Below are 27,191 nucleotides of genomic sequence, written 5' to 3'. Positions count from 1 at the left end.
ATCCGCCGCCGTGCGGGGAGCAGGTGGTGTCGGAGGTGCGAGCGGAGAGAAGCGGTTGGGCAAAGCTGACGGACGTCTACCGGTGGGGCTGAGCATCGGGAGCGCCGGACCGGAGGCGGCGACCCCGATCTGACCTGACCTGACCTGACCCGGACCCTAAATCCGTCCGCGCCCGCCGGACGCACGCGCGCACTCCGGTCGCCCCACGCGGCGGCGCAGCCTGTGTACGGTAGGGTCGGGGATCCCTTTCCTTTCCTTGTCACCTGCCCGGGGATGCAGGCGGGGGTGGCGCGGCCCTGGAACCGGGCGAGGAAGGTGTGGCGCTTTCTGCGTGCCCCCCTCAGCTTTCATCCCCTGTGCCCTCGACCGCCGAGCGCCGAGCCGGGTGGGAGTTGGGGCGCTGTCCCTTTTCCCAAGCGGCGAGGCTGAAGCTTAAGAGAGGGCGTCAGGCCCACCCGGCTCGCCCAGCCGGCAGCGGCGTCCCCTGTTCGCGTCGGTGTCAATCCGAGGGCGGTGAACGTCCGCCTGGGATCCCGGATGGGGCTCTGGTGCGGCCCCGCCTGTCATTGGCGTCCCGAACTCGCGCGTCGCTCTCCCGCCGCCGCCTCGCAAGAGGCCCACACCCGCCGAGGACATGGGCTGGTGCCGCCGCAGCCCCGGGGACCCGCGTGAGTCACTGCCGACGCTGGGCAGGAGTGGTGGATGTGCACGGAGGCAAATGTGCCAGGCTCCTGCTCGGGAGGGAGAGGAGATTTTTGCGTTTACTTCGCCGCTAGCCTTTTGCAGACCTTGGACCAGTCAATTCATCTCTCTGTGGTCCAGTTGCCTAGACTTTATAGTGAGTGGTGTGTGTTGCCTAGTCTTTGTAGTGGATAGGATGGGGGTGTGTGTGTGTGTGTGTGTGTGTGTGTGTGTGTGCACGTACGTACTGGACTTCTCTTCCAGCTGAGAAGTTCTGTGTTCCTGTTTCATCTGGACGCCTCACCACCGTTTTTCTAGCCTTAAATTGTCCCAAACCAGAATTACAAAGAGTGGGGTGGTGGTGTTGTCAGGCTATTTTATGTTCAGTTTCATCCCCTCATTCATTCTTGAAGCAGCTTTGAGATTCCCAGCCTCACGCAGCAGATAGAGTGATCCTGTCAGAACATAACTCACATCACAGTCCCTCTTCTGCTAGAAACCCTCCAGTGGCTCTCTTTGTCATTCAGAGTAAAAGCTTTAGTTCTTAAACTGGCATTTGTGACTGGGGCCTCTTGTTAATTCTCTTTATCTCTTACCTCTTTTCTCCTTCCCTCTCTGTGTTCCAGCTCCACTGGCCTCCTTGCACTTCCTCTGACCCCCACTTCCCCCACGAGAGCCTTTGCAAGAATGTTCTTCCCCCAGATATCTGCGTGGGTCAGTCCCCAATATCCTTCAAATCTTTGTTTCTTTCTTGATAATACCTTCTCTAAGACTCTTGAGAGTCCCCTTGGATTGCAAGGAGATCAAACTAGTCAATCCTAAAGGAAATCAGTCCTGAATATTCGTTGGAAGGGCTGAAACTGAAGCCCCAGGACTTTGGCCACCTGATGTGAAGAACTGACTCCTTGGAAAAGACCCCGATACTGGGAAATATTGAAGGCAGGAGAAGGGGACGACAGAGGACAAGATGGTTGGATGGCGTCACCGACTCAATGGACATGAGTTTGAGCAAGCTGCAGGAGACGGTGAAGGACAGGGAACCCTGGTGTGCTCCAGTCCATGGGGTTGCAAACAGTTGGACGCGACTAAGCGCCTGAACAACAACCACCACTCTAAATTAGATTAAATCCATTCCCCCCTCCCAAGAAAAAAGGAAAACAGCAAAGCTTCTTACCCCTTTTCCTGTTTATTTTTTTTCTTGCCACTGCCTGAGACACTAAATAACCTTGTTCTTCCTGATCACCCATTCCTCTTTGGGGAAATGTAGTGATCCTTTCTGCCAGTCTGCTGAACTACAGGCTGGAAGCTCCTTTTTCTCAACAACTCTGTCCTTAGTCTGTTGTGATGGTGGCTATTGTGATGTAGAGACCTCTGGTCGCCTAGGAACCCCTGAGGTCTGGCCGTCATGGGCTGCCCAGTCTCCTGGCCACGGTTGAAACCAGCTGTGCAGTAGGCTGTGCCCTGTGCCCCACCCCCAGAGTCATGCCAGTGAGGGCAGTGGGGCATTCTTTGGGATGGATAACCTGGATCCCATAGCCATCCATGTCCTGTTTGAGGAATGGGACCCTCAAACAGAGAGCGCCCAACATGATCAGGCAGGTGTGTGCTCTGGGGAGACTCTTCATAGCCGTCAGACTGGGGCTTGACTGCCGTTCCCTGGGGACCCAGTGGTCAACTCACATGGCTCTGCTTGGTACCCTGCCTGGGGCAGTTGGGCAGAGGAGGGCTTGTAGTGGGACAGTAACTCTGCAGAGGTTGAAACCTTTGCCCTTTTAGAACTCTTTCTTGCTCAGTGTTGTTTTTATTTCTCCCAGTGGTTTAGCGCTTGGGATTTCCGTATCCTGGGGGGTGGGATCAGGCAGCTGAAATGGTCCTCCCCGGCCCTCCCCAACCTGGAGATGCCCAGAGATCCTCTCTCTTAATGCACTTTGACCTCTTCAGTCTGCAGATTTCCAGGGGAGCCCACCAACACAGCCACCATGGCCTCTGAAGATATTGCCAAGCTAGCAGAGACGCTTGCCAAGACCCAGGTGGCCGGGGGACAGCTGAGTTTCAAGGGCAAGAGCCTCAAACTCAACACTGCGGATGATGGTGAGTCCCCGTGTGGACTGGCCCTGGAGGGACAGGGAACAAGCGAGAGAGCGCCTCCTCGTCCCACTTGTCAGGCCCAGTTAGCTTCATGATCACACTCGTCCTAGCCCAGTGAGGCTTGAAGATGTTTTGTCCACGAGCACGTGGTGGACATCCCTGCCAGTGGCTTCAGGTCGGCAGATGGGAAGGGCCTTTTTAGGGGAATGGTCGGCAGTGAGGGACCATAGTGAGCTGCAGTCCCGGGATCCAGCCTTGATTTCTTGCTTTAGATCCACCGCTACGTTCACCACACGATCCAGAGCTGGTCTGGGAATAGTCATTGCCTTCCCAAGAGCGGGAAGTTTCTGAGCACTGCACCCCCGAGAGCAGTGAGGCTGCATGAAAGGACAGTCCACGGGTTTCCCTGGCGGTCCAGTGGTTAAGACTCTGCACTTCCACTGCAGGGGCCATAGGTTCAATCCCTGGTCAGGGAACTAAGATCCTACATGCTGTGCAGTGCAGGCCAAAAAAAAGAGAGAAACTCCGGGCCCCCTTGGGAGTCTCGTCCATGCAGTGAATGCCCCTGGGGGAGGGATGGATGTGCCTCTCTGTGAACAGGCATCAGGACCGGACAGAACTAGAAGCAGAATGCAGACCCTGTCTTTGCTTCCGTGGCCAGAGTATGGCTGGCACGGATCCACCCCGAATCCCGGGCATCTGGAAGTGAAGGCGCTTGCATCGGGGCCTCTTGAGGTTCCGGCCCAACCAGAGAAACTGGTCTGGACTTGCCTGGTTGTCCTGGTGTACAGGCAGGCTGGCTCCCGTCCTCCAGGTCAGAGACCGCTTGAGTCCTTGCACATTCCTGATGTCTCTGTAGGGCCTTAACCTCTAGAGTTCCTCCCTGTGCTTTATCACTTTTGACCCTTACATCATCCCTGGGGAAGGGAGGTAAACATGTTGCCATTTAATGAATAAAGAGTAAAGGACTCGGGAGTCTTCAGTAACTTACTCGACTGCAGTAACTTACTCAAGCTGCTGTAGCCCTGAATAGCAGAGCCAGGATTCCGTCAGAGGTACAGCGGAGTCCCTGGTCTGATGTGTCTCAGTGTACATTCAGCCCAGCTTAGTAAACGTGAATTTGCTATTAAATGCTGGTCGTTAACACTGGGTCAGGTAGTCTTCAGTGCTGTACAAAGAGTGTTTCCATTTATCCCCCCCGAAAAGGTCTGGAGGTAGGTTTCACCCCATTTTGAAAATTGGGAAGTTGAGGCCTAGGGAGGGTCGTGATAGGACTTTCCTAAGGCCCAGCTCTAAGCAGTGGAGCTGGGAAGAAAATTCAGGTTTGTCTGCTCCCAAAATCGATGCACATAACCACTTCATTGGCTCAGGCTGGACGTGCCGCCTCCTGCTTTGGTGGTCACCAGGGATGGGCAGCTTAGAGCCCGAGCCTCTGAGGAGCTCCTGACCTGGAGTAGGAGTGAGGTCCTCAGACAGCCAACAGGAGAGGGATGAAACACACTCTCAGAGACGTGGAAGAGCTCTGGGAAGTAAGGTTGGGGAAGGGATCACTTGTTTTCCACTTAGGGAGAGGCTTAGGAGGGCTCCGAAAGCCCCCGAGGATGAGCAGACACTTGAATGAGAGTGGGCACCGCAGGCAGGAGAACCATGTGATTGGGTCAGGAGCTGGGACACACAGGGTGGGCTTGAGAGAGAAGAAGTCAGAATCCCAGAAGGAGCCCTGGGCAGAGGCCCTTGAGTGCTGTATCAGGGGCCCTGGTGGCCTGATCGTGAGCCCAGAAAGGGCCTCTGTCTTGGCTGGGAGTGAGCAGGTGAGGTCCAGGGAAGGCCATGAGGCCATTGATTAGAACTAGGCCCCAAATTGGAAAACAAAGAACTAGGTCCTTGTCTCTCCTCACTGAGTCATGTAAGGACCAAAGTAAGGCCTTGCTGCCTCATGTAGCAGAGCCCCCAGGACTTGTTCCTTTGTGAGGCAGTCGAGGCTGAAAAGAGAAACCCCTTCCACACAGCCTGGTGACAGTTGGTGGTTAGTCAGGGCCAGCTGGGGCCCACCCCTGGCCTGTTTTTAAGTTCTGCGTAAAGTAACTCTGGGTTGCCGGTCAGGTGAGAGGCGACCCGGCTGTGAGCCCACCCTCTCCCGTCCCTGCGCTTTCCATTTGGGTGCTCGTCCTTGCATGCTCACTCTGTGGCTCCCTGGCTAAGCGCACGGCAAGCACAGAACTTTCCGGTCTCTGTACCTGTGTCACATACTCGGCTCCCCCTGGGGCCCTGGCATCTCTCGCCTCGCTCTGAGGACAGTGTAAACATTCCCGTGAGCAGCCATCTTCCCTCCTGGTGAGCCGGCCGTTCCCTGGATGTTAGGGGGACGCCCTGTTGGAGCAGGTCTTCCAAAGGGCTGAGAGGCCACGCCAGCCCTGCCCCTGAGTGCCAGCTGCAGAAGCGGCCTGGACACCTGGCGCTCTGGAGTTGCAGCTCCAAAGGGGGAGAGGGGTTCAGGGGTTTCTCTGCCGAGGTCCCCCTGTGTGAAGTCTGTGCTTGTGCACAGAAGCAAGGCTTTGGGGAGCAGCACATAAGTTCATTTTGGGAAAACCAGTCTGAAGCTCAGTGTTGCCATTTCCCCTGAACTCCTGGGCAGAGTGGCTTCATTCTTTGAAGCCCCAGCGTACCTTCCTAGGAAATGGGAGGCTCGTACCTGTCCAGCCTTTCTCGTCATAAAATGAATGCTGGTCACTACTCTGTAGCTGTGTGACCTTCGCAGGCACTTCCTTACTTCAGGTCACTCAACGAGACCAGACCTGTCAGTGACAACCTTAGGAGATGTGGTGGCAGTGAGCAGAGGCAAAGTGAGAAGAGGAAAGGCCTTTTCTTCACAAACCGATGGCCCAGTGAGGAAGCTGGTATTAATAACGTCTCTGCATAATGATCAAGTATCCATTCAGGGACCTCCCTGGCGGTCCAGTGGATAAGACTCCACACAGTCCATCCCAGCTAAGATCCAGCATACTGCACAACAGGGCTGAAGGAAAAACTGACCTGGCTGGAGGTAGCAAGGGTTTCTGAGGAGGTGCTACTGTTGCGGGGGGCGGGAGGGGGAAGAGGAGGAAGACAGGCGCACGGGGAGACCCCCATCTTTCCCCCAGCTCTGACAGCTTCTCAGGGAGACCCTTAGAGGCTGCAGGTCACAAACTTCCTCTTTTAAAACTGTTTGTTTGTTGGGCTGCACCGGGTCTTCGTTGTAGCTGTAGCCTGTGGGATCTAGTTCCCTGACCAGGGATCGAACCCAGGCCCCCTGCATTGGGAATTTCTTAACCACTGGACCACCAGGGAAGTCCTAGCATATCACAGACTTTCTGACAACCCTTCTGTGGTTGTTGTAGCCTAGAAGGTTGTGTTCCCTCTTCTCTCTCACATTCCTCTCCGTGTCTCCCCACCATGTTACCCCAATCCATCCTGTGCCAGCCAGACTAGGTTTGTCTTTCATGTAACCTGCGTGATTTTTTCAGATTGTGAGATTAATACATGCTCATTGTGGCATATAGAAGAAGCACTGAGAGAAGGGGGGAAGCTATCTTCATTGTAACACAGCCCAGGGGCGTAACTACTGTTAATTTTGATGCATTTTTTTTTCAAGTTTTGTGTTTTTTTCCCAAAACATATAGTTGAGTTCCTTTTTTTTTAAGTAATTGGGATCATAATTACAGATACTTAAAAAGCTGCTTTCTAACCAGACACATTGAGAGTACATTGAACAGATGCTGGGAAAACACAGATTGAGCCAGAATCCCACCACCTGGAGATAACTGCTTTAACGTGCGTGTTTGTGTGTGTGTGTGTCTGTGTGTGTCTGTGTCTATGTGTGTGTGTCTGTGTGTATCTGTGTATCTGTGTCTGTGTGTGTGTCTGTGTGTGTTTATCTCTGTGTGTGTGTGTGTGTGTGTTTTCATACAACGTTTTACAAGACCAAACAGCGTTGGATAACCTCATTTTCCACTTATCACTGTAAAATGATTATTTTTCAAGTCAGGTAAACACCTCTGTTGCCATTCATAGTGACATCAGTGTGACTATTTATATCACACGCCCCAGTGAGTTAACCTGCCCTCCGTTGATTGGCATTTAGAGTGTATGGCATTTTGCATCACAATAAAGCAGCGCTCCGATGCACACGCCAGCCCGAGTCCCTCACCCTAGATGCCTGTGTGCTGCCTCCCTGCCCTGCTGGGGTTCTCCCCTTCTTGGCAGGTTCCACCCACACTGCCAGCAGGGTACTGGTCAGGTCCTCTTTTCCCTTGTTCCCAAGCCTTGCGTACATTACTTGTTTCAACACTCATTACAGAGGAATTGTGACTCAGATGGTCAAGAATCTGCCTACAATGCAGGAGACCCGGGTTCCATTCCTGTGTTGGGAAGATCCTCTGGAGAAGGGAATGGCTGCCCACTCAAGTATTTTTGCCTGGAGAGTCCCATGGACGGGAGCCTGGCGGGGCACAGTCCATGGGGTCTCAAAGAGTCAGACACGACTGAGCGACTAACTGCTAACGACTACAGAGGAACTGCCCGCATAGCCACTTGCCTGCTGTGCTGTGAGCCTGTCTGAGCCCTTGGTGAGCCGGGCCTGGCACCCAGGAGGCGCACTGTAGCCCTGGGAGTCGTGAGGGACGAGGTGGTTGCTAGGCCTCAGCTCCTGCATCTGTGGCCCAGGACTCCAAAAGTCTGAGATTCTGATTTTTTTGGTCCCCGGGCAGCCAAAGACGTGATTAAGGAGATTGAAGACTTTGACGGCTTAGAGGCCCTGCGCCTGGAGGGCAACACGGTGGGCGTGGAGGCAGCCAGGGTCATCGCCAAGGCCTTGGAGAAGAAGTCAGAGCTGAAGGTGAGGTCGGGGGCGAGCAGGCCCAGCCTGGTTGGGGACAGGCCTCCGCTCACACACCACCCCCCAGGCAGGTGCCTGTGTCCAGTCCCTCCTGGGCCCTGGGGTGGTCACCTCGGGGCACAGCGCCGGCCGGGCCCCCTCTGCCCGTGTGATGTGTCTGCTAGAGCCCAGCGGTCATAGACCCGGAGAAGGTGTCAGGAGGATAAGAGGTTTACCGGGTCACGTGAGAAAGGGAAAAAGGAAAGAGCAGAGCTGGAGAGAGCCTGCAGCTGGTGTCGCAGGTCTGGGAGCTGTTCTGACAGGTGCTCAGCCCAGCCTCGGCAAAGACTCCTCAGCAAAGACTGCCCCTCGGAGGAGGCAGGTTTGGGGCAGAAATGGCCCACCCTTCAGCTCAGGTCCTGGTGGTTGGGAGGCTGCTCACTGGGGGCCTTCTAGCTGCCCTTCTCACAGCCGAATGGCTGGTCCTTTCTTGAAGGTTAGACGCAAGCGGTGCCCTCCCTTAGCCAACCCAGAGATTCTTCTGTTTTGGTGTTTGTCAGCGAGTTCCTCTGAATGCTGGCCCTTCAGCATGCTCTGTGAGAGAAGTGCCGTCATAAAGCTGTGTCTCCATCTTGTGAGTCAAGGGAACTGAGGCCTCAGAGCGGCTGAGTCAGCCTCCCTAGAACCTGCTGCTGGTCAGAGGCTGAGCTGTGCTCACATTTCCAAGTCCAGCACACGTTCCGTGGCCCCGAGGGCTCTCTGAAAGGGAAGGCAGACAAGGCCAGGGCCGCGAGAGGAAGCGGAGGGCCCTGAGCTGGTCAACGGCGTGGCCCCTGATGTTCGTGTCCTCAGGAGGATCACGGTTAGGTTAACAGACAGCCAAGGCAGGGCTTCTTCTGCTCTCCTGCCCAGGGCCTGTCCTTTGCCTGCGCATGAGCTGGGACGTTTTTCTGTGAAGGAACTCTGCTCTCCCGGGTGATCCCTGAAGGACAGGAACAGAGGAGACGTGCTTGCGGCTGAGCCTAGGCATCCATTGGCTGCAGGCTACACTGCCTGGCCTTGCGTGGCGTCTGGGCTCCTTGATGCAGAGGAGTTTTTCCTCCGTGGGTGGTTGCCATGGTGACCACAGGCCGGCTGGAGCGAGAGCGCTTGCGCTGTGGGAGCAGGGCCTGTTCTGCATCCCCCTGTGCAGACCCAGGGCCTTGACTCACCTCGCCGCAGAGTCACAAGCTTGCCTCTGCAGGAAGAAGCTGAGGGTGTTGGAGCAGCGGCCGGGGCAGAGGTGCCCGTGAGCCCGGTGCCCTTCTGGGCATAGCGCTGAGGCGAGATAAGATGGTAGCTCCACTCCGGTAGCGCCTCACACGTTAGGTCTTGCCAGGTGAGCGAAGGGTGACCCAGGCTCACCCAGCCCAGACAGTACCCCAGCCTCTCAACTGCTGCGCTGCCCACGTGGAGATGAGTGAGGCCTGAAGCCTGTTTCAGAGATAAGATGCTGGGGCTCAGTCAGGGGGTGGCAGGCCTGGGTCAGCTGAGCCAGGACTAGAAGGCAGCCGCATGCCCTAGAGCCCCTGGCCTCAGCCCGTCAGAGCTGGGTTGGGGAAGCTTCCGGATGAGAACACTGTCTGTAGGGAGGTGCTTGGGCTGGAGCTGCCGGTTCTGACCCCACACACCTGCGTACAGGTGTAGAACGTGTAGAATGTCTGCAGAGGTGTTAGTGATTTGCTTTATTGGAGGATGCGAGAGTTTTGCCAACATCAGCTTCTTTAGTACTTAATGCTGGGTCTGGTTCACACGTGTTGAGGCCTGGGTTTCAGGGGAGAGTTGCTTCTCCTGTGTCCATTTTTCTGAGGGTTGGCCAGGAAAGGCGAGAGCTGCCAGAGGTGATATTTTAAGTGGACACAGAGCTAGCGTTAGAGTTAGGGCTGTGTGCTGGGAGCCTCAACTCTGCTCCCCAGCATGGTATGTGACCCAGCCACGTGGCCACTGCTTTTGTGATATTTAACTGGTATGGCCTTTAAATCAGCTTACTTGGAAGTAATTTAAAAGCAAACACTATTTTTTCTCTAACTGGAAAATCACATCCCTTACTGCAAAGGAAATCAGTGTCATTAAATTCTAGTTCAAGGTCGCCGCCGTGTAAAGGGTCTGAACCTGAAGCCTTCTCTCCCTTTGTTAAAAAGGCAGATGAGCTGGAAGTGGGGGCATGGGTGAGACTCACCAACCCCAAACCAAACCTGTCTTCTGGAGGTGGTAAGGAGGGTTGAAAAGAGTAATTTCTTCACTGCTGGGTTCTATATTATCTCGTTTCCGTTCCTCCACTCTCCAAGATCATGTCCCGTGTTGCTATGGCCCACACCATGGGGGAAAATTGGACTGGGAAGGAGCACTGGGCCAGGAGTCTGGTGTCTTGGTCCTGGTCCTTCCGCTTGCCTTGCCGGGGGGGCCAGGGGCCAGTCCCCTCGCTCTCAGCCTGATTACTTTTTTCTCAGAACTGGAGGGTTTTCCTGACACTGCTGCTGATCCCCATGGTCCTTTCCTCTGGGGCTTCCAGGTCCTGTCAGTGTCCATTGCAGCTGGTCCCAAGTCCATGGGGGTGAGGGGCTGTCTGAAGGCCACCTCTTAGGGTTTCGGCTAACTTTCTTTCTCCTTCCAAAGCGATGCCACTGGAGCGACATGTTCACGGGGAGGCTGCGGTCGGAGATCCCTCCCGCCCTGGTGAGTGAAGGCGACCTCTGCCTGCGACCCGGGCCGCAGGGACCCCTTTAGCGCCTCCCAGGGCTTTCCCTCACAGCCTCCTCTTTGTGGAGGCTGAGAGTGCCCTGGGGGTGGCCGAGATTGTGCCCTGGCAGCCTGGCGAGCACAGTCGCTGTCTGTGTCCTGACAAGCAGGTGGCAGTGCACGCAGTGATGGGGAGCCAGAAGTGAGGACTCAGGGTCCCTGGGAGACTGGGCGGCCCAGTGACAGGAAGTGCAGCAGAGACCTGAGCTCAGAGATTTCGCCTACAAGCAGCGTGGGTCTCCTCCCCAGATGATTATCCCCTCACCCCAGCCCCTCCTTCTCTGCATCCTGAGGTCCCTCTCGACTTGACTCTGCACATAGGCCGCCCTGTCTTCCTCCGGCCCCTCCCTTTCTCCAATGCCACTCTTTCTGCTTTGGTTCTCATCATGGGTGCCTTCTCTCTGTCTGTTTTCCATTTCCCCAGTCCTGGGGCTCAGCTTGGCTTGGATGGCGCTCCCAGCCTGTGTGCATGTGTGGGAGGCACTGGAGGGTCACAGGACCCAACGTGGTTTGCCTGGGGCTCAAGGGGAGGGGGCGGGGCTGGCAGCCTCCCAGTGAGGCCTCCCAGCACAGGGTGCCCTCGGCAAGGTTGCAGTCCTATCTTCTCAGGCCTCTGATCAGTCAGCACCGGCCCTCCTAAGATGCCAGCACTAGCTTCATCTCTAAAGTACTTCTGTCCAATAGACAGTTAAGGGCCATCCAGGATGGGACAGCTGTCCCCACGGGGAAGCTGGAGGGCGGGCTCCCTGGGTGGGAGATTGATGGAGCCCCAGCAGAGTTGCTCAAGCTGGATGCTAGCCCCCAAGGGTGGACAGGAACCAGGGGCGGCTAGGATTCAGAGCGCAGGTTAAATGAATCGATGTGAGTGTGTGCAGAAGGATTTTGAGTTAGAAAAGTTGAAGGAGACTGACTGGCTAGATCCTAGCTGGGCGCCTCTGCACTGTTGTCTTACCTACATTTTAGCCTTTAATCTTCTCAAGTTCTGCAGAAGGCATGATTTCCATGTTAAACTTACAGTGAGAGCAAGTCTCAGAAACAGGAATACGAATTTGGGGTCAGGGAATGGCGTGAAATGCAGGAAGGGTGGAGTGGTATAGAGGGAGGGCTTGAGCTTCTGACTGCCTAAGGGCTGAGGTCAGTTGCCGCCGGATCACTGGGGCTGGGCTTTCTTCAGCGGGGTAGTGGGGGAGCCAGAGAATGGCCCTTCGTTGTCGATCTGGGGTTGGGGGCCGTGGAAACTGCCTCAGCTGCCCTGTCCATTGCCGGGTCAAGGGCAGTGTCTTCCCCATGCCTGCCACCTTGAACCCCTGCCCCCTCCATGCCCAGCCCTGGCAGAGCCGCCTCGCACCACCCACTTGTCCTGGGGAACTTCGGTGTCCCAGCCTGGCAGGTTCCGGGAGAGCTCAGTGCCTTCTGGCCACATCTGGTCCTGAGCTGAGGCAGGGAAAGGGGCACCCACCCCGGGTGCTCAGTCACCACTGGAAACCCTGGGGCATTGGTGGTTCTTCCTCCCCTCCCCGTCCAGTGAACCCGTCTCTGCAGGTCCCCCCTCCCTCTGTGAGAACCCTGCCGAGACTCAGTTTCCCCTCCACCACCTGTCATCACACTGGCCCCCGCAGCCGCTCCTGTTGCCTGGATCCCTATCTCACACCCCGGGTGGGACTCAGCCTCCAGCCTCCCTCCGCCTGTCCGTCTGCCCTCCCCAGGTCTGGGGCCCTGTCTTCTGTACCCTTCACGTGCCTCCAAGCCCACTGTGCTCAGGCCCCAGTTCACAGTTCTTGGCCTGGCGCCTGCCTGAGTTGACCCCACCTCTCGTGGAGGCTTGTCCCCCAGACACACAGCTTGCTGCTTCGTGCTGTGTCCCTCTGCTCCTGGGTTTACTGCTGGCTGGAACTTCCTCATATTCCATGACTGGCTGCTGCTCGTCCAGACTGAGCTCAGATGTGGCCTCCTGCAGAAAGCTTTCCCAAATGACTGAGCCCCAGGCTGCAGCTGAATTAAGAGTCCTCTGCAGGGTTTTCAGTCTGATGTAACATGGTCAGCTCTGTACTGAAACGGTCTGTGTCTCTGCCAGATGCCCCCCGAGGGCAGGAAGGGCCTGGCACAGAAGTAGCACCTGGTCCCTGTCTGTGAAACTAACACGAGCTCCTCTGTGCCCAGATCTCTCTCGGGGAGGGACTCATCACGGCCGGGGCCCAGCTGGTGGAGCTGGACCTGAGTGACAACGCCTTCGGGCCTGACGGTGTGCGAGGCTTCGAGGCCCTGCTCAAGAGCTCCGCCTGCTTCACGCTGCACGAACTCAAGCTCAACAACTGTGGCATGGGCATCGGTGGTGGCAAGGTGGGTGCGGCCACTCTCTCCCCCACATCCCTGTGTCCTCCGCCTTCCTCCCTGCCTGGTCCCCTGCTACGTCTGCATCCGCCTGGAGTATGTGCCCTTGGCCACCCACCGTCTGGGATGGTTCGCCTCTTGTTTTTCTCTTCGAAGGACAAAGGCCTCAAAGGCAGCAGCCTATGGCCAGTGGGGAGAGGAGATGGATCTGTGAGGGTGGGGTTGCCAAGCAACCATCCTCAGTTCTGTGTTGCCTTGGCAACCCACAGGCAGTATTGCAGACGTGCTCCAACCTGCTGGCTCTGCAGAGCACAGGGTTTGGGCATCACCAGACCGGCTGTGCCCTTGGAACAGCTGCCAGAGCCACATGAGGCCTGGCGTGTGCAGTGGCAGAGGGAGCCCAGAGCGAGGGGCCACTCAGGGAGGCCCGGGCACAGCTCACCTCTGTCTCTGGTCAGAGCCTTGCCCAGGGTGCCTCCCCTGTCCTGCCAGCAATGAGGCTGGCCAGGGCAGACGGGCCGGGGAGGCCAGTCTTGATTATTCTCTTCTTGGCCCATTCTGGCTGCTTCTGGCCCAGCTTCTAGAAAGGCCAAGCGCCGGTCTGCATTCCCATTCTTCCCTCACTGTCTGACCAAAAAGAACAGGGGGCCAGGACTTAGGAACTGACAGCAAACAGGGACGTCTTCTCTTTGAAGGTGTGTCACCGTAATTCTCCCCGCTTACTGAGAGGTGAGTGACACTGTCCCTGCCTTTTCGGGTAACGGCACTTGAGCTTAGAGCTCTTGGGTTGAGTGCCTCAGATGATGTAGCTAGCATGGGCCAGATGTGGGATTTGAACCAGCATCCCTGTGGCCGGTCAGAGCAGCAGGAGGCACCTGTGTATGCTTGAGGTGGCCCAGGCTGAGGAGCCACAGTGGCCTGCCCTGCACATGGCCTATCGCCTCCTGCCCCATGGGAGGGTGGGCAGTTCATGCTGGGCTGTCTCAGCCCGCACGCCTCCGGTCTAGGGGCAGTAAGCTGTGTGTTAAGACAGCAGTGTTTGCCTCACCACAGGAGACCAGTCCAGCCCCACGCGGGGTAGAGCCGCCTCTGCAGATCCCTCAGGCTGGCCTGTAGCAAGAGTCGCCGGGCTCTGACCTGAGCACACGCCCGACCCGTCGTGGGGTCAAGCTGGCGGTGTCCCGGGTCCTGTATGTGCCCCAGAGTAGAGCTGTGTGCAGCCACACTGACCCAGCTGCCTCGTTGTAGAGCAAGGCTAATACCTTCTGTCTCCCAGCTGGTTTTGAGGTTGAATGAGGTGTGAAAGCATCTTGGCCGGGAGCGCTCAGGGCCTAGCAGGTGTGTGTAAGCGTCTCTGCTGCTGCGCTGCCCGAGAACCATTAATATTCTCTATACTGCGGTCTCTCCACTTCCAACCCACCAGCCGACTGGTATTTGTGACCTCTTGCTCTGTTGGTGTCACCAGATAGAGGCCGCCTCCTGGCACCACCCCAGGGTCAGGGCAAACCCGGTTTTAGGTTTTTACCCCCAGCAGCTGAGCCCCCGCTGTATGGCTGGTCGGAGCCTGGGCGGGTGTCAGCTGGGTCATGGTGGGGTGAGCCCTGCCCTCTTGGCTGGCTCCCCTGAGGCCTTGCGGAGCGTGGAGGAGATGCCAGAAGGTTCGGGTTCTGTCCAGCGTGTGCTGCTTGCGTGGTATCTGCGGGAAAGTTTCTGTCTCTTTCTGAGCCCGAGTTTCTTCAGCCAGAGTGTGGGAGTTGTGATGGTGCCCACCTGACAGAGGGTCCTGGCGCTAAAGTGGGCTGACCATGAAGCCCCTTGCCCACATCACTCGGTGTTGGTGTCTCCCTCTCCCCGTCCCTACCATGGGGTTAAGCCCCACAGGCTGATGGGACAGGCGGACACAGAGGTGGATGTCACAGCCCGTGTTCCTGCAAACTGCTGGGCCCAGCTGAGGGGCTTGCTGCCGGGCTGTTCCTCGTCCCGCATCCACCCGGGCTGTGTGTGGTGCGGCATGTTGGAGACCAGGGCCTCCTGCCTCCCCCAGATCCTGGCAGCAGCTCTGACCGAGTGCCATCGGAAGTCCAGTGCCCAAGGCAAGCCGCTGGCACTGAAAGTCTTCGTGGCCGGCAGAAACCGTCTGGAGAATGACGGAGCCACCGCCTTGGCAGAAGCTTTCGGGGTGAGTGGTTTCTGCCCTCCCTGCCCTGGGGCGGGCTGAGCATGGCCGGCGGACGCTAGAACTTGGCCAAGAGACCTCGGGCGGCTCGCCTCCCCCTCCGAGGCTGCTAGCTCACCCTCTCGGGACAGGATCCTCATCACTCAGGTCTGAAAGGTGGCGTGATCCGCCTTCTGGGGTGAAGCATCAGTGCTGTTTGTGACCTGCCAGGCTGGGGAACGAGCGGCAGTGCCAGAGCAGCGTGAGTGCTGGCCCCGGCCTGTGGGGTCGCAGTGTCTGGCTCCAGTGAGGAGGGCGCTGGGATGGAGCCCGTGAAGCTGGCCCATGAGCCCGGGAGGAGGGCGGGAGCAGCAGCTGGAGCAGGCGCTCTCAGGCGTCCTTCAGGGCAGGGCGTCTGGCTCAGCTCCGTGGACTTCCCCGGCGGCTCAGTGGTAGAGAGTCTGCCTTCTAATGCAGGAGACACAGGAGACTGGGTTCGATCCCTGGGTCAGGAAGATCCCCCTGAGTAGGAAATGGCAACCCGCGCCAATGTTCTTGCCTGGAAAATCCCACGGACAGAGGAGCCTGGTGGGCTATGGTCCATGGTATTGCATAGAGTTGGACATGACCGAGCATGCACGCTGTGGGACCCCACTGGTTTGTGAACAGAGGTCAGGAATGCTTTGAACGCGGCCAGGGGGATATTGCATGATTGTTTCACTACCAGAGCTAATAAAATGCAGCATTTACCTTCCATGGTGAATGTGGACAGTAAACTTCAGCTTTAGAAATTCTTGTGGCTTTGTTACCAGGAGAAATCACAGGTATCTTCATGTCAAATGATAGCAGTTGTGGATAGACAGAGTTATTTGTTTCTCATACATTAAGGTTAATGGTACACCAAGGTCTTATTATCCGTTGGTTTAAGACGTATGTGTATGACTACAGCAGACATTTAGGCAGTTTTCTAAATGTTTTGATACTTGTCTTCCAGTTGAATTGATTTGTTATTCTGTATAATTTAGCTTAAAATTTAAAAACATCCAGAAGGGGAGCCCCGGGGCTTTACCAGGTTGCCTGATGGTCCGTGGTACAGAAAATATTAAGAGCCCTGACTTGGAATGTGCCTCAGTTGGGCTGCCTGTGTTCATTTGTGAATCCCCATGCTGTGCTGGGTGCCCAGAGCCTACAAGGTGCCTGGGTACAGAGTTAGGCCAGGCCTGTCCTCAGCCCCTCCAGGGTGGTGTTGGAGACTGGCACGTGGGCCTCTCCTTGAGATCTTGGGGGCTGTTGAGATGCAGACAGGAAGGTGGCTTTGACACTTCAGAGGGATAAACACCGTGAGAGGGCAAGGATGAGGCGCTCTGGGGGCAGAGAGGAAGAGTGCTGGGTTGTGCTGGGGTGGGGTTGGGGTAGGGTAATCCAGGAACTCTTCCTGGGGGAGGAGGCATCCAAAATGAGAGCTATTGAACACATGAGGATCAGCCTGTCAAGAAAATGCCAGCAAAAGGAGGAGACAGAGTGTTCCAGGCAGAGAAAAGGAGGTAGGGAAGGCTGGAATGAGGGGGTTCGCTAGGTTCAGGAAGCCCCCTCACTCCCACAAAAGGATGCAGAACATGGGCTGCTACTCGTACCCTGTAAATAAGGCAGCAGGACCCCAATAAAGAAAGGCCAAGCGGCGCTGCATTACACAGAGCAGGGCCTGGGCTGACTGCAGGCCAGAGCCCAGGGTCCCTGCAGTGCAGAGGTGCCAGACAGAGATGCCAGTGCTCAGAGCTGTGTGGCCCTGGGCCAGTGACTTAGCCCCTCTGATCTCAGTCATCTCTCTGGTGACGGTCCTAATCCCAGGTAGGTCTCCCTCGTGAGACTGGAGAGGATCAGGTGTGGTCGTGCCCCGACGGACAAGCCCCTCCCATGCCTGGTGGGTGGTACTGCCCTCTTGCCCGCGGGGTGTCCCCTGGCCCCGCCCCACGCCTCGGGGCCCACTGCTCTCCCTCCTGCCCCCCGCAGATCATCGGGACTCTGGAGGAGGTCCACATGCCCCAGAACGGGATCAACCACCCCGGCGTCACTGCCCTGGCCCAAGCCTTCGCCATCAACCCCTTGCTGCGAGTCATCAACCTGAACGACAACACCTTCACCGAGAAGGGCGCCGTGGCCATGGCCAAGGTGAGAGGGGTGCAGCAGGGCCGGAGTGGGCCACGGGAACCGGGACTGGTGGCTGTCTTTTCTGTGCACCCGTCGGCCGATGGCTGCTCTCCCCCCGGCCCACCCACCTCGTGTGTATCCTGTGGCTTCAGCCACATGCGCGTGTCCTGAATGGGGCAACTGTCACCAGGGGGCCTGGGCTCTGGGGGCAGCTCTGTGTGTCTGCGCTGCCCCATCCTGAGTGGCCTCCATGCGCCCGCAGCTGTTGGTGCTGATTTTGTTCTCAGAGGCCACATAGAGGCTGCTTCTTGTCGATTCTTTCCTCAGCTGTTTATTGAGCCCCTGTCTAGTGCCCAGCGCTGCACCAAGTGCAGGCCACACAGAGCTGAGTCTGAGACTCTGCCTTCAAGGAGCCCCAAGGGCGAGGAGGGAAGGAAGGAGCCACTCAGCTGCGAGCACAGTGGCTGCTAGGCGTCGGGGCCGCTGGGTGGGAACGCCGCTGCTCCCTTCAACCTCAGAGGCCTGCACGACCCCCCAGGAGTCTGGCAGGCCTGCTGTGGGGTCTTAAAGACGCTCACAAGCGTTGGGGAGCACACAGGGAGTTCCAGCCAGACGCAGGGCAGGCTTCCTGAAAGAGGCCACCTTGTGGCCAAGTTCTCCAGGACAAGTGAACTTTGTATGGATAGGGAGGGCAGGAGGGGTGTTTCGGGCAAAGGGGTCAGCAGCCCGTGGGCAGGCCAGAGACGGGAGTGACCCTTGCTCCATTGGGCCTGGTGTGACAGGCCAGGGGTCAAGGTGTGTCTGAGGGCTGGGGGGTGGAGGGGGCCTTGCTGACTCCTTGAGACTTCCCGTGAGCAATAGGGAGCCTTGGAGGGGGCTTAGCCAGAGGCCGGGAGGCCTCCCGGGGGCCACGGGAAGAGCTGATGAGGCAGCTGGACTGGGTGCAGAGCGACAGGCTGCGATGGGGTGTAACGCTGGCTCGAGGGCCTCACCCTGGTCCCCCACCTCCTCCTCCAGACGCTGAAGACCTTGCGGCAGGTGGAGGTGATCAACTTCGGGGACTGCCTGGTGCGTTCCAAGGGCGCCGTCGCCATCGCAGATGCCACCCGCGGGGGCCTGCCGAAGCTGAAGGTGCTGTCCGACCCCCTGCCTCCTCCCTCCGGGGTCCAGGCTCCCCCGTGCTCAGGGTGACAGCTGTGCGGGGAGCAGGGTTCAGGCCTGTCAAGGCAGGTGGGCCTGGCTTCACAGCCCGGCCCTTCCACCTCCTCCTCCCCCGGTGACTCTGCAGGTCTTCACCCCTCCGAGCTAGGGTTTCTGACTTTCCAAAGAGAAGAGTGACTCGGGTCGTTGTGGTTTAGTGGGAGTCGTTGGGTGAATAGCATTCCTTTTGTTGTGGCGATGTTCTGTCTCGCCGGACAGAGTCTGCCTCAAACCCTCACCTGGGGAAGTGGAGGCTCCTGACCCCCGTGTCTCCTGGTCCCCCTGTCTCCTGGCTCCTGTGTCTGCCTGCCTCTACCCCTTCCTGTTATCTTTTAGGAGCTGAACTTGTCATTCGGTGAGATCAAGAGAGAGGCTGCTCTGTCCGTCGCTGAGGCCGTGGCAGACAAGACGGAACTGGAGAAACTGGACCTCAATGGTAGGAGGGGGGTGGCCTCGGCCCCAGCCTGCTCGGTGGGCCCCACCCCGTGCTGACCCCCGGCCCCTCCCCGCGAGCAGGCAACATGCTGGGAGAAGAAGGCTGTGAGCAGCTGCAGGAAGTGCTGGAAGGCTTCAACATGGCCGCGGTGCTGGCGTCCCTCAGGTGGGGGGTCTGGGGCCCTGGCTTCTTTGTTCCTCCCTTCATTCATTCAGAAAACATGGGTGGAGTCCCTGTGGTGTGCCGGGCACCGTGCTGGGCATTAGGGGATTGACAGCGAGACAGTCTAGGTTTCTGACTCGTGAGGCCTTGTTGCCGTGGGCGAGGGACCAAGGAATGAGCCAATGATAATTGAGTGATCGCGTGTAAATATCACAGGGACATAGAGAGGCTGAGGGTAGTCACCCTATTGAGCAGGAGGGTCGGGGAGGCCTCTCAAGGGACGTGCTTCGATCTGAGGTGATGCTACGTGGGGCAGCAGTGATGTGGGGCGCAGTGGCCGTGGGATGGGCCCAGGTTGTCCCTGAGACCAGTCTTGGAGGTCGACTGGAGAAGGCAGAGGTTGATGCAGGAGCGGGGGCCTTCTGGGTTTGAGGGGCGGGGGGCTGCCTCCTCCGTCTGGACGGGAGCTGGCTCGGCAGTCAGCACCCGTCTCCGCCTGCCTCTCTGACCTCTAGACGGCATCATTCCTGTGTCAGGCTCTCCATCGCGTCCCACCAGGGCCAGGCCCCGCGCTGCTGCAAGACCTAGGCCAGGAAGGGATGGGCCCTGAGGGTCCCTGGATTCTTCGTTCCTCCCTTTATTCATTCAGAAAACATGGGTGGAGACCCTGTGATGTGCCGGGCACCGTGCTGGGCATTACGGGATCGACAGTGAGACAGTCAAGGTTTCTGACTCGTGCGGCCTTGTTGCCGTGGGCGAGGGACCAAGGAACGAGACAATGATAGTCGAGTGATCTAGAAGCCCTAGGCCATGAGGGGCCCCCCAGTCCGGGCGAAGTGGAACAGGCTTCATCAGAGGCAGGGCGGCCCCCTTGCTCCGCCTTGACCATAGTTTGCCGTGGTCAGCAAGACATGGGTGGCACCGTCCTGGGCGTCTCAGCCTGGGCAGTGTTCCCACCTGGCCCTGGGCCCCAGCTGTGACAGAGTGCTTCCTTTCCTCCGTCTCCCCCGTGAGACTGCGGGTTCTTTGGGACAAGGACAAGATGCAGCGCAGGTGTCCCTGTGGGATGGGCCTCCAGGTGACTCCCGGGTCCCCAGTCCGGGACAGCTGCTCCCCGGCCCTCCCTGCCCAGCTCCTGCCCGGCTGGGGTCTGTGGGTTCTTGGGGCCAACGTGGGCCACTGGGCAGGGAGGGGTCTGCTTCAGCCAGACCTCCCTTTGCAGTGATGATGAGGGTGAGGACGACGAGGATGAGGATGACGAGGAGGAGGAGGAGGAGGAAGGAGAGGAGGAGGAGGAGGAGGAGGAAGAGGAGGAGGAGGAAGAGGAGCCACAGCAGGAAGAGCAGGGCGAGGAGTCGAACACACCTTCAAGGAGGGGCCAGGGCCCGAGCAGTGGGGTGAGTCCTGCAGGCCAGAGCCCCGCCCCGGGCCCTGGGGTCCTGAGACCGCTCCCCCGGGAGGTGGGGGTGGGGGTGTCTTGGTCACAGGACTGCAGACTCGTTCTGCCTGTGCGCTTCCATGTGGAAAAGGAAATCACCCCAGTGCAGCTGCATTTGTCTGTCCTTAACCCCAGTACGGACGTGTCTGTTCATTTACAAGTTATCCACACGTACAGTGCTGCTGCGTGGCGTGCAGCAGACTGCTGAACAGCATGGGTGTGCCCTGCACGAGCCCACTTCTGTGTGGACGTCTGCGGTAACTGAGCTGCAGCGCGGCTCCGTGATCTGCCGTTGGTTGAATCTGTGGGTGTAGAACCTCAGACACAGAGGCCAACTGTAAAGTCATACCTGGGTTTTCAGTTGTGCTGGAGGCATATAACTGTTTCTAAAAGAGTAAGGTGTCTTCCTCCCCATCTTGGTGACCACTAGGGATGGTCCCCATTCTGGAGATGGTGGCCGGGTTGTGACCCAGCTTGGATACTTGGTGTCCCTTTCCCGGCCAGGAGGCATGTCTGTCCCCTCCGCTTCCCAGGTAGAGCTTCTAGGGGACTTTGGGCTGGGCACAGAGGGCCACGCTATGTTGAGTGTGGCTTACTGTCCAGTGTGGTGGCCAGGCGCCTCTGGTGCCCGCCGGCAGTGGTCATCCCAGCTAAGACAGTAGCTCCTGGCGGGGCCCCTTGAGCCCTGGAGTCATTTCTGCAGTATCTCGTCATCCCAAGGATCCCCTTGGCCGCACCAGGCTCTTAGAGTCTGAAGGAAGTGCTTGCCCACACCCCAGAGGCTCCTACGTGAAGAGCTGACCAGGGGCAGCCTCTGCAGGCCCCTTGCCCTTGGGGAATTGGGGGAAATTCTGGACTCTGAGCCTTGAGCGGCCCGAGGGGGGGCATCCTTCGGGGCGAGGAGTCTGGACGTGGACCTCTCCAGAGCCACCTGTGCCGCCTGTCCCCCAGGAACCAGCTCCTGTCCTGTCCTCCCCGCCTCCCGCAGACGTCTCCACCTTCCTGGCCTTCCCCTCCCCGGAGAAGCTGCTGCGCCTCGGGCCCAAGAGCTCCGTGCTGATAGCCCAGCAGGTAATAGCACCACTGACGCCAGCCCGCTCGGGCCTCGGCTGCTAGAGCCGCCGGAGCAGAGGTTCCGGCGCAGCTCGGGGTTTGGGCAGGGGCGGGGCTGCCAAGCGCCATATCTAATGCACACTCGTGTAATGAGTGTGACCAGCGCTGGCACAGGTCTGCGCACACTGTGGACACAATTTGGGCCGCAAGGAAGGGTAGGCCTGGGGCGTCTCAGGGATAACTGGGGTTTGGGAGTTTTCGCAGGACTGTCGTGGGAGCACACGGTTAGGCTTCCCTCTGCACGTCCTGTAGGACCAGCTGCTTCTGGAACGGCTCTCCTGCCCCAGGCCCCCGAGCAGGTCCCAGGCTGCTCACTTGCTCGTTGTTGGGGCGTGACTCGTTCTCGCTGAGATGATTGCCGAGCCCCCTGAGCTCAGCAGCGCACAGTGCCTGTCTGCCTGCCCTGTTCTGAGCACTTGACATGATTTTATTCAACCTTCTGGGCACCTCGGAATGTAGACCCTTCTTCTGTCATTTGACAGATGAGAAAGCTGAGGCTGCATGTTTGTGTTTTTTACACAAATGGAAGTCCGTGGCAGCTGTGGTGAGCAAGTCTGTTGATGCTGTGGTTGCAGCCGCGTTTGCTCGCTCGGTGTCTCTGTCCCATTTTGGTATTTCTTACAGTGTTTCATACCTTCCACTGACAAAAGATCATGACTTTCTGAAGGCTCAGATAACAGCATGCTCTAGTAAGAGCGTGTTTTTGAGTTAATGTACGTGCTTTTTTAGACGTGACGCTCCTGCACACTTCATAGACGAACACACAGGGAGACCCAAAGTTCACGCGGCTGGCTTTCCTGCGGTATTTGCTTTATTGCTGTGGTCTGGAACCAAGCCCACAGTATCTCTGAGGTGTGTCTAGAAGAAATAAAAGGGGCCACTCGCAGAGTTGGCTTGATATTTTGGCTTTTTATTGCCCTCTTCTGTTCTTCTGTAATCTTTTTTTTTCCTGTAATCTGTTTTTCCCCCATGGTAAATGAGATTTATATGATGCAGACCTTCGTGTGGCCAGACTTTCACTGAACACCATTCATTGTTTTCTGTGTCAGTACAACTCTTCTCACGCCCTTTATGTCAGTGAACAGATGTAGCACTTAAACCATCCGCAGTTTCTGTGGATTGCCAGTATTTCCGCTTTTCCTCTGTTGTCGGTTAAGCTGAGGCAGGTTTCCTTTCGTATGAACGTCGTTTGCATGCTGGTTAGACTGCAAGAGGGGGTCCCTGGAGACAGTGGTTTTTAGCGTGTACACTCTCCGTGGGTGCTGCACACCTGTGGTGGCCGGGCCCCTGCCGGCTCTGGGGGGACAGCGCGTCCCTGCCAAGCAAAGGCCCGTGTCCTGCCAAGGCCTCCTCTAGCCACAGGCAGGTGCCCACGTCTGCCAAGTTCCCTGGTGACCAGCCGTTGTCTCCTGTGTCCTCAGACTGACACGTCTGACCCGGAGAAGGTGGTCTCGGCCTTCCTGAAAGTGTCCTCCGTGTTCAAGGACGAAGCCTCGGTGCGGACGGCTGTGCAGGATGCAGTAGGTGCGTGCGGGGGCGGCTCGGACAGCTGCGGCCTCTTCGCTGCCCCAGGCTTGGCTCAGAGCGCTGCCCTCCCATCTGTTCTCCGTCGGGTTCTCGCCGTAGTTTGGGCCAGGTGCTCGCCTCTCTGTTTTTTGCAGATGGGGAGCCTGAGGCCCTTCCCAAAGCCATACAGTTCTATACGGTGAGAACTCGGGCCAGGTGGCGCCCTCTGCAGGAAGGTCAGACCTCTCCAAGGAGGGGTGATGAGAGCTGAACCCTGTCCCCACCTCCGAGCTGCTGCACACACCGTCCCCTCCACCCGCAGGTCCCCAGGCCTTCCCCAGGCTTCCGAGGGTCTCTGGTTCTGTTGAGACCCTCTCTCGCCACCCCAGCCTCTCAGTTCCTCTCCTCACAGCACCTCTCACCTTCCACCTTGCCAGTGTTTGAGCTGCCAGGTTGGGCCAGGCAGGGAGGGGAGGACAGGCTGGAAGCGATTGGAGAACTGGGTGACGCTTGGTGGGCTGGTGGAGGGGAGGCTGGGAGGGGCCAGGCAGGGGTCTCTGTGTCTGCTCCCTGAGGGCCCAGCCCCGCCCCTCCTGGGGCATTTGTGGGGACAAGTTGCCAGAATTCTGTTTCCCAGAACAGCCTCGCACAGAAGCAGGGGCTCATGGGGTCCCTGCAGGGCCTTGGCCACACCTCCTCCTGCTCCCCCATCCATTCCCCAACCCCCCACCTCCAGAGACCAGCTGAAACCGCCCCAGGGTGACCTGCCTCACCTCATCTCTGCCCACACCCATTCCACCTGAGGCCGGGCCAGGCCCAGGCGTCCCTGTCGGGGCGGGAAGGGGGTTGAGCCCTGACCCTGGTGCTGGCTGTTCCCACCATCTGGCTGCCGCGGCCACGTCCACCCCATGTCCACCTCCTGATGTGACAGGAGGCAGGGCCAGCCTGTGTGCCCGGGGGCCACATGACCTGAGTCCTCTTGACTGCTTCTGCCTTGCAGATGCTTTGATGAAGAAGGCCTTCAGCTCGTCTGCCTTCAACTCCAATGCGTTCCTCACCCGGCTGCTCATCCACATGGGGCTGCTCAAGGTGCGCCAGAAGGAACGTGGCCCAGGCGGGGGGTTGCAGCCCGACATCCGGCACCTCGAGTCCTGCTGGGGCCGCTCGCCCACTGTCCCCAGGCCTGGGTCTGCTTTTAAGCAGGCTCGGCCTTCGTGATGGGATGTGGGATTCAGCTTGACCTCGGCCGTGGGGCTCTCTCAGCAGGGGCTGGGTCGGGGGAGACCTGGCGTCCCCCAGGTGACCTTGACACTCACCCAGCCTTCTGCTGTGCGTCTGCCTCGCAGAGTGAAGACAAGGTCAAGGCCGTCGCCAACCTGTACGGCCCCCTGATGGCGCTGACCCACGTGGTGCAGCAGGACTACTTCCCCAAGGCCCTCGCGCCCCTGCTGCTGGCGTTCATGACCAAGTGAGTGTGCCCCCGCCGGCCCCCGCGGCCAGTGTCCGTGTCCCCGGCCTGGCCACGCGGGCTCCCAGGCTCTCGGCATCTGTGTTTGAATCTCACTAGACCTGGCCAGCTGAGGACACGGTTCAGGCAAAGTATCTTCCCTGAGAGTGGGGACACGGTAGTGGCCCCGTCTTGCAGACAAGGCAGTGAACACCGGGTCAGAGGGGCTCTGCCCACGTCTTGCTGCCAACCCGGGCTCCGTGCCCGGCAGGATCCGGGGAGCAGTTCTGTGTCTGCTCCCTCAGCAGCCTAGGCCAAGGGGGCCTTGTCCTGGAGGTCCTGGGCCTGGTAGGGTGCTGGTCACAGTCAAGGAACAAGGAGCCTCCCGATCTCAGGGCCCAGCAGGGGTATGGTGGGGTGGGAGGCCTGTCCCTGCCCTCACTGAGGCCCCGTGTGGCCCCTAGCCAAGCCCCTGCTTCCCCAGGCCTCAGTCTCCCCATCTGCCAAACTGAGGCGTGGGTGAGGCTGTCTCCGAGGCTCTGACCACCACACTTCTGGTGAAGCCAGGACCTTGGGGGAACGTGGGAGGGTCCAAGGAGAAAGGAGGGGCCCCCGCCTTAGGGGACACGTGACATCGGTGGGCCCCCGGGCATCAATCGGGCGCTTAGAGCTTGTGAGGGAGTATGTGGGGTGGCCTGCGTGGGTGGGGCGAGGAGCACCCACCAGCCCCCAGGACCCAGTTGGTGCCTTGGCCCCTGCCGCTTGGCATCTCGGCTGCCTCCGTGGTCCGGCCTGACGCCCTCGCTGTGTCTGCCTGCCCCTGCCACCACACACCGCCCCTCCACCCCCTGCCCCACCCCAGACCTCCCATTGCACTGCAGCTGCTCCTCTGCCGAAGCCCAGGGCAACTCCGAGCCCCGGGCGTGGTCTCGTGCGGACCGCAGCCGGCCCCCCGCCAGCCCAAGGTGTGCGCTCCCCGCACCTGTCCCCGCTGCAGGAGCTGCTGCCTCAGGCTGTCCAGAGTGTCCCCAGCCGCCACCCCCAGCTGCCCGTGTCCTTCCAGGCCTGGGTTGGGACTGTTGCCTCTGTTCTGGCCCTTGGGCTGGGCATAGACCCCGAATCCATAGAAGACACCCTCGCCCGCTGGTCAGTGACAGACTGCCTCCTCCCGGCTTGTTGCCCGCCCTCCAGTGCAGGCCTCAACGTATCCACATCAGAAAGGGGGGCTCGGGACTGACAGGTGACTGTGGGGGTCACGTGTGTTCCCTTCCCTCAGCTCCAGCCCAGGGCTCTGGGGTCCAGGCCCAGCCTGCACCAGGCAAGGCGTCCGTGGCTTTCAGTCCTGGCTGCTCCCCAGGTTCCCTGTCCCCCTGAACACCTCACTAGTTTCTTTCTTGGCAGTGGAACTAACGATCTCGCTGGTTACCTGTGGCTCTCAGGGGCCCAGCTGGGACTCCCACGGTCCAGTCGCTCACAGGGACCAGTGGCTGAGGGAGGCTCCCTGGCCCTGTGCCCACTGGAGAAGCCCGGGAGAGCCTGTCTGGCGGAGAGGAGGCCAGGTTCCCAGCTCGGGGCCGTGTGGCCTCGGGTGCCTCCCCTACCCCTACCTGTAAAGGCAGGAGCTGACGTCCCCATTGCAGAGTCATCGTGAAAATTAGAAAACCCAAGTGTGGTGTGTGTTCTGGGTAGCGTCACAGCTGGGAAGCTGGCGCCGCGCAGCCAGAGCTTCCTGGGTCCAAAGGGGCCTGCCTGCTGACCCTTCTCTCCCTGCAGGCCCAACGGCGCCCTGGAATCCTGCTCCTTCGCCCGCCACAATCTCCTGCAGACGCTGTACAAGGTCTAGATGCCCAGCTGGCCTTGCCCGCCCCTCGCCTGGACCATGACTCGGGAAGGGACTCAGCTGAAGGACTGTGGCCGGCAGCAGGGACGGGCTTTGTCTCGTGTGTCATGTCTCCCGAGTTTGTGTGTCGGTGTGGCGTACAAGCAGGCGTGTGCTTCTGGTCGGGGTTTGAGTTTCTCATGTCTCCTTGCCGGACTCGCCCTGTTCCTGCTGGAGCGGAGCTGATGGCCTCCAGGCGCCAGGGCTGCAGGTTGCTGTGCCATTAAAGCTGCCGCGTCTGAGGACGCTCTGCTCTCTGCGCAGGCGCCAGGCCCCAGCGGCTGTCCCCCAGCCTGCCTTCCTTGCCCCCGGTGTGGGCCGCACTAGGCCTGGGGCGCTGCTGCCCAGGTGTGTCCTGTCCTGCCTGGGGCTGCTCGCTCAGGGCTGCTCTGCTTCCTGTCGCCAGGCCTGGCTCCTCTGGCCACCCTGCCCTCCCATCCACCCTGCTCTGTGCGGCCCCTCAGCCTGCGGGGCCGGGACCACTCTGGGGCCACGGGGTGGGGCTGGCAGAGAGCAAGACTGGGTGTGGGGGTCCGGCCACACCGCGTGGGCGGGAAGGGAAGCCGGGGGCACGCGCGAAGGTCTGGGAGCTGGACTCGCCTGGGCAGTGCTGGCTCTGCGCCGCGTGCGGGCCGCTGAAGTGCCTGGGCACGGCCTAGGAGCCCTGGTGGAGAGGTGGGGGTCTGGGCAGGCCCACACCTGTTCTCCAGCGGTGCAGGCAGGGACAGGGCCTGCTGGGGCCTGCGGGCCTGGCGCCGGGGCCAGGTGGGGGCTGGGCCGGGCTGAAGGGACCCTGCAGCACTCTGTGCTTTCCCCATGTGCTCTGTGTGTGTCTGGGCTGGGCCCAGGGCTTCACAAATAAAGTGTGGCAGCAGTGAACACTGAGAAGCGTTTCCCCTAAAGCGGGCTGTTCTCAGGCCTTGGTTCCTGGGGTCCTGCCTCACGGGGCCATGGTGATGTGCCCCCCCAACCCCTGC

The 27,191-nt window shown here is 59.0% G+C and overlaps 1 protein-coding gene and 1 non-coding gene across 5 annotated transcripts; both read left to right on the top strand.

The window, feature by feature from the left end:
• On the top strand, positions 1-27,093 carry RANGAP1 (Ran GTPase activating protein 1). 4 transcript variants are annotated; one of them, XM_052640410.1, is made up of 16 exons: positions 1-229; positions 2,623-2,772; positions 7,515-7,642; positions 10,277-10,336; positions 12,560-12,739; positions 14,775-14,909; positions 16,896-17,054; positions 18,051-18,164; positions 18,570-18,669; positions 18,750-18,834; positions 20,054-20,228; positions 21,221-21,340; positions 22,804-22,906; positions 23,889-23,977; positions 24,235-24,356; positions 26,109-27,093. In XM_052640410.1, the coding sequence occupies exons 2-16, from the start codon at positions 2,661-2,663 to the stop codon at positions 26,176-26,178; spliced, it is 1,752 nt and encodes a 583-aa protein (XP_052496370.1). In that variant the 5' UTR covers positions 1-229; positions 2,623-2,660; the 3' UTR covers positions 26,179-27,093. The 4 variants fall into 4 exon arrangements, with proteins under 4 accessions (XP_052496370.1, XP_052496369.1, XP_052496368.1 ...); XM_052640409.1 differs by lacking the exon at positions 1-229 and adding an exon at positions 611-668; XM_052640408.1 differs by lacking the exon at positions 1-229 and adding an exon at positions 1,509-1,706.
• Positions 3,173-3,245, top strand: TRNAG-UCC (transfer RNA glycine (anticodon UCC)). Its single transcript has one exon. It is a non-coding gene; the product is annotated as a tRNA-Gly (tRNA).
• Positions 27,094-27,191: the final 98 nt, after the last annotated feature.

This window comes from Budorcas taxicolor, chromosome 5, assembly GCF_023091745.1.
Source record: "Budorcas taxicolor isolate Tak-1 chromosome 5, Takin1.1, whole genome shotgun sequence".
Taxonomy (NCBI): domain Eukaryota; kingdom Metazoa; phylum Chordata; class Mammalia; order Artiodactyla; family Bovidae; genus Budorcas; species Budorcas taxicolor.
The sequence above is the reverse complement of the archived record's forward strand: the minus strand, read 5'-3'. Positions and strand labels throughout refer to the sequence as shown.

Coding starts and splice junctions, on each gene's coding strand:
- RANGAP1 (XM_052640406.1), top strand. CDS start 2,196: ATGGATAACCTGGATCCCATAGCCATCCATGTCCTGTTTGAGGAATGG. Junction 18,165..18,569: donor GGGGCCTGCCGAAGCTGAAG/GTGCTGTCCGAC, acceptor GTTATCTTTTAG/GAGCTGAACTTGTCATTCGG. Junction 18,835..20,053: donor GCGGTGCTGGCGTCCCTCAG/GTGGGGGGTCTG, acceptor CTCCCTTTGCAG/TGATGATGAGGGTGAGGACG.